The 10,825-nt window shown below is 44.8% G+C and overlaps 1 protein-coding gene across 4 annotated transcripts in view; it reads left to right on the top strand.

The window, feature by feature from the left end:
• Positions 1–10,825, top strand: part of LIMCH1 (LIM and calponin homology domains 1) — a 228,193-nt gene that overhangs the window by 195,539 nt on the left and 21,829 nt on the right. For all 4 annotated transcript variants that reach the window (XM_070757047.1, XM_070757045.1, XM_070757049.1 and 1 more), the window contains 5 exons: positions 1,867–1,996; positions 3,635–3,792; positions 6,458–6,866; positions 7,715–7,939; positions 9,591–9,672. In XM_070757047.1, coding sequence (XP_070613148.1) covers positions 1,867–1,996; positions 3,635–3,792; positions 6,458–6,866; positions 7,715–7,939; positions 9,591–9,672 — 1,004 coding nt within the window. The remainder of the gene's footprint in view (positions 1–1,866; positions 1,997–3,634; positions 3,793–6,457; positions 6,867–7,714; positions 7,940–9,590; positions 9,673–10,825) is intronic.

Below are 10,825 nucleotides of genomic sequence, written 5' to 3'. Positions count from 1 at the left end.
TGCTTCTTACTTAACCCAATTAACAAAAACAACTTTTCTGCATGTGCATTCAACAGAGATGGCTACCACTGCTTATTCGCTGCTGGCATTTTAACATTAAAACACTAGCTTTTATGTTCTTCTCAACTGTCTCTACATAGCATCTCTGTATAGAGTGGTACCTCTACCTAAGAATGCCTCTACTTACGAACTTTTCTAGATAAGAACCGGGTGTTCAAGATTTTTTTTTTGCCTCTTCTCAAGAACCATTTTCCACTTACAAATCCGAGCCTCCGAAACCGTAACTGGAAAAGGCAGAGAAAAGCCTCCGTGGGGCCTCTCTAGGAATCTCCGGGGGAGGATACAGGGCCAGAAAAGGTGGGGAGAAGCCTCTGTGTGCCCTCTCTAGGAATCTCCTGGGAGGAAACAGGGCCGGAAAAGGCAGGGAGAAGCCGCTGTGTGCCCTCTCTAGGAATCTCCTGGGAGGAAACAGGGCCGGAAAAAAGCGCGGAGAAGCCTCCATGTGGCCTCTCTAGGAATCTACTGGGAGGAAACAGGGCCTGAAAAGGCAGGAAGAAGCCTCTGCGTGGCCTCTCTAGGAATCTCCTGGGAGGAAACAGGGCTGGAAAAGGTAGGGAGAAGCCTCCGTGTGGCCTCTCTAGGAATCTCCTGGGAGGAAACAGGGCTGGAAAAGGCGGGGAGAAGCCTTTGTGGGGCCTCTCTAGGAATCTCCTGCGAGGAAACAGGGCCTGAAAAGGCAGGAAGAAGCCTCCGTCTGGCCTCTCTAGGAATCTCCTGGGAGGAAACGGGGGTGGAAAAGGCAGGGAGAAGCCTCCGTGGGGCCTCTCTAGGAATCTCCTGGGAGGAAACAGGGCCTCCATCCTCCCTGTGGTTTCCCCAATCACACGTATTATTTGCTTTTACATTGATTCCTATGGGAAAAATTGCTTCTTACAAACTTTTCTACTTAAGAACCTGGTCACAGAACAAATTAAGCTCGTATGTAGAGGTACCACTGTAGTGTCTTTTCAAGCATTTCAGAAATCAAAACTTGATGTTCAAACAACAACTACCACTGGAAATTTATTGATGGTTGTTCCTTGAAAAATATTTCATTTCTGATCCAGGAAACTGACTTCGATTCTGAAGGAGCTTCTTGGATGAGAAAAGAGAAGGGGTAGTTGAGAAATTTTTTAAAGGTTTGCCGATAAATGGTTGTGCTGAATTCATGCAATCATGCTGAGCAAAAAAAGAAAAAAGAAAAAGCTTTGGACATGCTTTGATTTGCACGTATGTTATTAGTACGTGGCTGCTTCTGGGCACTTCCACTTTAAAATGGTGGGGGGGATCATGACAAGTGGACTTCAACTCCCATAATTCCTCAGCTGGCTCAGGAATTCTGGGAGTTGAAGTCCACAAGTCACAAAAGGGCCATGTTTCCCCATCTCTCCCTTCGAACCTGAGTCTCATGCACTAAAATGGCCGGTTCAGGAATTCTGGGAGTTGAAGTCCACAAGTCACAAAAGGGCCATGTTTCCCCATCTCTCCCTTCGAACCTGAGTCTCGTGCACTAAAATGGCCGGTTCAGGAATTCTGGGAGTTGAAGTCCAGAAGTCACAAAAGGGCCATGTTTCCCCATCTCTGCTTTCGAACCTGAGTCTCATGTATTAAAATGGCCGGCTCAGGAATTCTGGGAGTTGAAGTCCACCAGTCACAAAAGGGCCCTGGCATGAGAGAATCTCTTGATTCTTAGATATTTGGCTGAAGGCATCTTAAGTTATGGGATTTCACAGCTTTCCATGGAAGCAGAGCCGTTGTGCTTTCCTGCAGCTCCCTCCTGTGGCTGAAATCTTCCGAATCCGCTGTTGACAAATTTTCCTTTTCCAGGAGCGTAAGCATGTTCGACATGAGATGCCCAGACGAGGGCGCTGTGAACCAAGCTCACAGTAAAGATCGCCATGAAAAGGTTCACGTGGTTTACCACCAGTTGAAGGAAGACGAGGATCAGTGGCAAGATGTGAGTAGGAGGTCCGTCGTGCTATGGCAGGTTGGGCTAGTTGCTGTCGTAGAGCTTTTGCAAACCACCTTTAAGTTACAGGCACAATAAAGAATGGGGTGGGATGGGATGGAATAGAATAGAATAGAATGCAGAATGAATAGAATAGAATAGAATGCAGAATGAATAGCATAGAATAGAATAGAATGCAGAATGAATAAAATAGAATGCAGAATGAATAGAATAGAATAGAATAGAACGGAGAATGAATAGAATAGAATAGAATGCAGAATGAATAGAATGGAATGGAATGGAATAGAATATGGAATGGGATAGAATCGAATATGGGAAAAGAATAGAATGGAATAGAATATGGAATAGGATGGAATGGAATGGAATGGAAAAAGAATAGAATAGAGTGGACTGGACTGGAATGGAATAGAAAGAATAGAATAGAATAGGGAATTGAATAGAATAGAATATGGAATGGAATAGAATTCTTTATTGGCCAAGTGTGATTGGACACACAAGAAATTTGTCTTTGTTGCATCTACTCTCAGTGTACCTAAAGGTTAGGGTGCCTGGCCTCTCCTCTCCTCAAAGAGATACAATTTCCCTCTCTATTTACTATTACTGAACATCCAATATAAACTATTTAATTCTATGTATATATGCCATACGTGTACATACATATTACACACAGGCACACAAAAATATACATTATCTACCTTATAAACTGTATGTTTATGTACACACACACACGCACGCAGAGCTCTTCTAAAATTATACGCATTCAACCTCATTGCCTGCGATAGGAAAAACATACAGTCATAGACTAACATTATTAGTTTACTATATGGCAACCCCAAAATAGGTAAGTGCCATGTACTAACAATCTCGCTCTCACGCATGATTTGGCTTGTTGTGCATGTGCAGAAGCCAAATCTCGCATCGACAGGCGCCCGCACGACCGATGGGTGCCCGCACGACTGTGAGAGCCTCCGAGGGAACTCTGGTAGCAGGTAAGAAGAGCGGCCTTCCACTGCTCAAGCACGCACACACACAAACACACACCTCCAGGCTGCCAAGCTGGTAAGGTTAGGGACCTTGGAGTTAGCTTATAACTAACTACCTGCTCTGTAAAATCTCCATACCCAAGTACTTCTCTGTGGCGGCCCTGGCCCTCTGGAACCAACTCCCCCCCGGAGATTAGAACTGCCCCCACCCTCCCTGTCTTTCGTAAACTACTGAAGACTCACTTACACCGCCAGGCATAGGGGAGTTGAGATATTCCTTCCCCCTAGGCCATTACAAGTTATGCATGGTATGTTTGTGCGTATGTTTGGTTTTATAATAAGGGTTTTTAGTTGTTTTATTATTGGATTGTCACATGCTGTTTTTATCATTGTTGTTAGCCGCCCCGAATCTACGGAGAGGGGCGGCATACAAATCCAATAACTAAATATAATATAATATAATATAATATAATATAATATAATATAATATAATATAATATTATAATATAATATAATATAATATAATATAATATAATATAATATAATATAATATAATATAATATAATATAATATAATATAATAAATAAATACTTATACCCAAGTATTTCTTCTCCTTTGCCTTCACCCTGTGGTTTTTATGTAGGATTTAGCCCGGTGGAAACACCGTCGGAGGAGTGCTTCCCAGGACTTGCTGAAAAAAGAAGCCGAGAGGAAAAAGATGGAGCAGCTACTCACCGGAGCAGAGGGAAGCAACGAGAGGAGGAAGAGCGTCAAGACGTACCGCGAAATTGTGGAGGAGAAGTACGTGGCCTTTAAGAAAACAAAGGGCTGGTTGCAATAAGGCACAACGGGTCATTAATATGGGTTGGGTTGAGTGTACGAAGGAGTCCTGGCATATTTAGGAACCATGGTTTAAAAAAAGGAGGAGGAGGAGGAGGAGGAGGAGGAAAATGACTTTGGGGAGCTTGGAGCTCACTGAGCTGGGTTGTTTCCTTGCAGACATTTCATTACCCTACTAGGTAACATCGTCAGTGCCAGGAAAAGGGGTAAATGTGGGAGGAAGAGGAGGAGGAGGAGGATTGGAAGGATTTTTGTGTTCTCTGAGTTGGGTTGTTTTCTTAAAAATGGTTACTGACCCAACCTTGGTAATGTCCTCAGAGCAAATCCTACTCCCCTAATAGCGCTGTTATTATTATTATTATTATTATTATTATTATTATTATTATCATCATTATCATTATTATTATTATTATTATGTCAGTACAACACAGCAAACGAGATCACTATGCTGGATTTCGTATTTCATCACCAGTCGGGCGCTTCCCAAGCACCTAGGACTGCGTGTTGTTGTTGTTGTTGTTGTTGTTGATATTATTATTATTATTATTATTATCATTACAGTCATACCTCGTCTTACAAACGCCTCATCATACAAACTTTTCGAGATACAAACCCGGGCTTTAAGATTTTTTTGCCTCTTCTTACAAACTATTTTCACTTTACAAACCCACCGCCGCCGCTAGAATGCCCCGCCTCCGGACTTCCGTTGCCAGTGAAGCGCTCGTTTTTGCGATGCTGGGATTCCCCTGCAGCATCGCAAAAACACAGAAGTCCGGAGGTGGGGTTTCCCATGGAGAGGAGCCTCAGGTGAATCCCAGCAGCGCAAAAACAGGAGCTTCGGCTGGCAAAAGGGGTGAATTTTGGGCTTGCACGCATTAATTGCTTTTCCATTGATTCCTGTGGGAAACATTGTTTCGTCTTACAAACTTTTCACCTTAAGAACCTCGTCCTGGAACCAATTAAGTTTGTAAGACAAGGTATCACTGTATTATTATTATTATTATTATTATTATTATTATTATTATTATTATTATTATTATTATTATTATTATTTAGATTTGTATGCCGCCCCTCTCCACAGACTCAGGGCGGCTCACAGCAATAGTAAAACATTGTACAATGAACAAATCTAATATTTAAAAAGTATCTAAAAAACCCATTAATTTAAAACCATACAACACAAGCATGCTGTTGAGGTTACCTTGTTGGGTAACAAAACATTTGCAAGTAAGCAACCCAACTGAGAGAGAGAGAGAGAGCAACAAGAACCCCACAGTCTCTGCATATTTGCCTTGTAGCCAAAAGGCCATGATGCGTGACAGTTCTGTGTTCATAAAACATATTATTATTACCAGTATTGGGTACCTACTGGAAATGGGGGGGGGCACACTGCACTGTTAATGGAAATGGAGCTACGCGTGTAGTTCCGGGTGACCGGTGTTTGTGCACGTTGGAGTAAGATTTGGCTTGAAACAAAAATGTTTCTTCAGTTCTCAGAACTGGGGAAGCTTCTGGGATAAGGAGCGAAACGTTCTCAAAAAGAAAAACCCAAGGAAGTTCCATTGCCTTTTCAAAAAGGAAGCACTTTTGGGATGACCTTGAACTGGAGGGTTGAGTAACGTCTGCCATCTTGTTTCTGCTACCCTCAAACTCCACCATCTTGTTTCTGCTACACTCAAGGTCCGCCATCTTGTTTCTGCTACACTCAAGGTCCGCCATCTTGTTTCTGCTACCCTCACATGCCGCCATCTTGTTTCTGCTACCCACAAACTCCGCCATCTTGTTTCTGCTACCCTCAAACGTCGCCATCTTGTTTCTGCTACCCTCATACACCACCATCTTATTTATTTATTTACTTACTTACTTATTTATTAGATTTCTGTGCCGCCCTTCTCAGACGACTCATGGTGGCGTACAATGTAACAAATACAGTACCATACACATGTATAGATATCTAATAGTCCCCGACTTATGACGGGGATCCGTTCCCATGGCCCGTCGTAAGCCAAGTTTGGTGTAAGTCGGAATATTTTGATTTACACAAATATTCTGACTTACATGGCGGCGGCAGCAGCGGCTTCTTCAAAGAACCAACAGCCGGCGAAGCCTCCTGCTGAACATTCGGGTGAGGGGATCTCCGTGGTGGGCGGTCTCGGAGGCTACAGCAACGCAGCGCCGAGAAGGACCGGCTTCAAGGGACCAACAGCCGGTCCTTCTCGGTGCTGCGTTGCTGTAGCCTCTGAGACTGCCCACCGCGGAGATCCCCTCGCCCGAACGGAGGTGATGGCGGTGGCGGCAGCCTCGGAGGCTGCGGTAACACAGCGCCGAGAAGGACCGGCTGTTGGTCCCTTGAAGCCGCCTCCGCCTCCATTCAGGTGAGGGGATCTCCGTGGAATCTCCAAAGCCACCGCCCACCACAGAGATCCCTTCGCCTAAACGGAGGCAGCGGCAGCAGCGGTGGCTTCGAAACTGTCTCCGGGTCATCATAACGACAAAACGTCATACGTCGGGGACGACGTAACCGGGGGACTACCTGTATTGAAAATTACTATGAAAAAAACCTAAAAAATCTTGTTTCTGCTACCCTCAAACTCCACCATCTTGTTTCTGCTACCCTGAAAAACAGAGAGAGGCGTGAAAGGGAACTTCATGAAGCCTACAAGAATGCCAGGTCTCAGGAAGAGGCGGACAGGATACTCCAGCATTACATCGAGAGGTTCACCATTAGCGAAGCTGTCCTTGAACGCTTGGAGATGCCAAAACTTTTGGAGAGAAGCCATTCCGTCGATCCGAATTCATCCTCCCCAACCAAGGACCCCAACCCCCTCCGATATTTACGGCAGCAGTCACTCCCGCCCCCAAAATTCACTGCCACGTTTGAAGCCACCATCACCCCCACCAATGGATCAGAGGCCATCGCATCGACCAGCTCCCCCTCCTCAAGCAGACCCTCGGGCTCCGTGGCTATGCCATTGGTGACGCCCAAGCCTTACTCACCACCGAAAGAGACCCGGGAGATTTTGAGAAACTTCAAGGTGGGTTAAGATATGAAAAGGAGAAGCCCCCCCCCCAGCAAGATGGGCAGCATGCAAGTTTAATAAATAGGTAGATAGGGATGGAAGGATGGGTGGGTGGGTGGATGGATGAAGACAGATGATAGATGAGATAGTGATAGATTATGGATAGATGGATGGACAGATGGATAGACAGATAGATAGATAGACAGATCAGATGAGCAAGTGGATGGATGGATAGACAGACAGACAGGTGATAGAAGTTGGATGGACGGAGATGATAGATGATAGATTAGATAGTTATGGATGAACAGTTGGATGGATGGATGAATGGTTAGAGAGAGACAGAGAGATGAGCTAGATGATGAATGGACAAACAGACAGGTGAAAAGGATGGATGGATGGATGGATGGATGGATAGAAAGACATACAAGTAGTAAAATGAGAGATGATGGGTGGGATGGATGGGTGGGTGGACAGAGAGACAGACAGATGATAGATGAGATGGTGGGTGGGTGGGTGGGTGGGTGGACGGACGGACGGACGGACGGACGGACAGATAGACAGATATGATAGATGATAGATGGATGGATGGTCAGATATAGATAGATAGATAGATAGATAGATAGATAGATAGATAGATAGATAGATAGATAGATAGATAGATAGATAGATAGATAGATAATGTACATACATACAGTAGATGGATAGATGGAAGGAAGGAGAGAGAGAGAGTGAGAGACAGAGAGAGAGAGAGAGACAGAGAGCGCAATTTTGTAGTCCTAACCATTTTCCTTCTCAGTAGAACTAATCCAAGATGCCCTCGGAGCCTTATAATTCTCATCTGCTTTTGGGGTTTTGAAATGCAGGTGGATGGAAAGATTGCCGTGAACGGAGAAACAAGCAATGGAGTGGAAGACGAGCCAGACAAGGAAAGCCCTGCCTTTCTCTTTGAACCTTCCCCCAACCTTTCCACCAAGTCTGACCACGTGACAGAATCACAGGGGGGATCCATGGAAGGAAGGGGAAATTCCACCACTCCGGAGCCAGTTCAGAAGAGCTTAATCGAACAGGGTGTACACCAAGAGCAAGATGTAAGGGCCAGATACTTGGGCTAGCAAGAGGCGGGTGGGGAGACAAACGGTTCTGCCAGCATTTGTGAACTTGGGCCTGCAGGTAGTCGACCTACAACTACCGTATTTTTCAGAGTATAAGACGCACCTGAGTTTTGGGGGAGGAAAACGGGAGGGAGAGGCGAAATCTGCCTCTGCCTCCCAGCATTTTGCCTCCCAGCAAACCGCACAGATGATATACACTGTTGCTATGTATTTATGTGCATGTGTGCCTGACCCAAGAAATAGCAAAAAATTGGAGAAATGTACATTATGGCAGTATATTAATGCCAAACAGTTTGCTTAAATGTAGTCGCGTTTAACTCCTCCCAATTATTTAAATAGATCTACTCCAAACATGACTACCGCAATTTTTGGTAAAGGTACCACTGTAGTCCTGAGTTTATGACCACGGTTTAACCCAGAATTCCTGTTGCTAAGCGAAACATTTCTTAACTGCCCCATTTTACGACCTTTCCTTGCCACCTATTTTTGAGCGAGTCGCCGCGATTGTTCGGTTAATAACAAAGTTGTTAAGTGAATCGGGCTTCCCCCCGTGACTTGGCCTGTATCAGACAGTCGCGAAAGATGATCATGTGACCCCCAGACATTGCAACAATATGAAGCAGGTGGCAAGCATCTAAATTTTGATCCTGTGGCCATGGGTAAAAAAATGGACATAATGTACTCTTCCCGGTGCCGTTACAACTTTGAACGGTCACTAAATAAGCCGTAGTTTGTCGAGGATTACCCGTACAGTGGTACCTCAGCTAGAGAACGCCTCTACTTACAAACTTTTCTAGATAAGAACTGGGTGTTCAATATTTTTTCCTCTTCTTAAGAACCATTTTCCACTTACAAACCCAAGCCTCTGAAACTGTAACCCGAAAAGGCATGGGAAAGCCTCTGTGGGGCCTCTCTAGGAATCTCCTGGGAGGAAACAGGGCCGGAAAAGGCGGGGAGAAGCCTCCGTGGGGCCTCTCTAGGAATCTCCTGGGAGGAAACAGGACCGGAAAAGGCGGGGAGAAGCCTCCGTGGGGCCTCTCTAGGAAACTCCTGGGAGGAAACAGGGCCAGAAAAGGTAGGGAGAAGCCTCTGTGGGGCCTCTCTAGGAATCTCCTGGGAGGAAACAGAGCCGGAAAAGGCAGGGAGAAGCCTCCATGGGGCCTCTCTAGGAAACTCCTGGGAGGAAACAGGGCCAGAAAAGGTAGGGAGAAGCCTCTGTGGGGCCTCTCTAGGAATCTCCTGGGAGGAAACGGGGCCTCCACCCTCCCTGTGGTTTCCCCAATCGCATGCATTCTTTGCTTTTACATTGATTCCTAGGGGAAAAATTGCTTCTTCTTACAAACTTTTCTACTTAAGAACCTGGTCACGGAGCAAATTAAGTTCGTAAGTAGAGGTACCACTGTATCTCTTTGGCTTAACAAATCAGCCCTTGACAACATTTAAATCTGAATTAATTTGTTGGTCTTACTTTACCCCAAATTGCTTCTCTAAAAAGGAATGCCAAACCTAAAAGCAGATTCCAACTGTCGAGAAGTCATTTGATTGTGGCGGGATAGAAGTCGGATAAATGAAAACCGATGCGTTTCTTTGGCTTCTGCTTTAACCATGAATTCCATGTTTTCTGCAGGAGTCCTTCGCGGAAGAAGCTGAACCAGCCAGACGAAAAGATAGAACCGATTCGGAAGAAACAATTCGGAAGAAAACCTTGGGTAGGGTTTTTCCAAATGGAACTTTTTTTTTTATAAATAAAGTAAACAGTTCTGTAAACATCTCAGGGTTGAACTGTTGGGGGGCCTGTGAGCTTGGTGGCTTTCATGCAGACGTCTCAATACCAAAGATGGTCACATCATCAGAGCTAGAAGGGAGTGGGGTTTTGTGGAGAGGAGGAGGGAGGAGGAGAAAGTGGAAGGGACAGAAGAGGAAGAGGAGAAGAAAAAGTGGTGGAGGAGGGGAGGAAGAAGGGAAGAAAAACACAAAAGTCATTTTAAAACATTGAACACTTGTGTGGCACCTCTGTTTTACACTCCTTATTGTTCTGTCGGGCTCTCTGGTAGAATCCTCCCGAAAATTCACAGGTGCAAATTCACTTAAACTAAGCCCTCTTTTAAAAAAAAAAAAAATCCATAGAAAGTAATTAATTAACTGCATGATTCGATATGTAGTTATTTTCTTATAAATGAATAATAAGGGGGTAGGCGATGATTTGCAATTTTAACCGCAGCAGTTAACACAGCGGGATGCAGGAAAAATGTTCAAAAGAATCATTTTTCTCCTGATGTGAAAGCAAATTGGCTGCTTTTTCTGTAGCTGGGGCCCATGAGGCATTTAAAAAAAAAAAAAGTTCCCGAAAGTGGAAGATTAAAGAAAGCAGCAGCAGCAAATAGTTTCTGTACGTTTCAAGCAAGGTCCCTTCCATCGCTATTATTCTACGTTCTGTCCTGTCATGAAAATTTGTTCCTCATGAAAGTCGGCTGCCTATTGGCACCACTGCCTTTTGGCACCACCACATTCCTCCTCCCTATTTACTTACTTACTTACTTCGTTCCTCCTTTCTTCCTTCCTTTCTTTCTTTCTTTCTCTTTCTTTCCTTCCTTCCCTACTTCCTTCTTTCCTTCTTTCTTTCCTTAACTCCCTCCTTCTTTCCTTCCTTCTTTCCTTCCTTCCCTCTTTCCTTCCTTCACTCCCTCCCTCCTTCTTTCCATCCTTCCTTCCCTCCTTACTCCTTTCACTTCCTTCCTTCCTTCCTTTACTTCCTTTCTTTCCTCCCACCCTCCCTCCTTCCTTCCTTCCCTCCCTCCTTCCTTCTTTTCCTTCCTTTCCTCCCTCCCTCCTTCTTTCCTTCCTTCCTTAGCTCCTTCTTTC

Source organism: Erythrolamprus reginae, chromosome 7, assembly GCF_031021105.1.
Source record: "Erythrolamprus reginae isolate rEryReg1 chromosome 7, rEryReg1.hap1, whole genome shotgun sequence".
Classification (NCBI taxonomy): domain Eukaryota; kingdom Metazoa; phylum Chordata; class Lepidosauria; order Squamata; family Dipsadidae; genus Erythrolamprus; species Erythrolamprus reginae.
The sequence above is the reverse complement of the archived record's forward strand: the minus strand, read 5'-3'. Positions and strand labels throughout refer to the sequence as shown.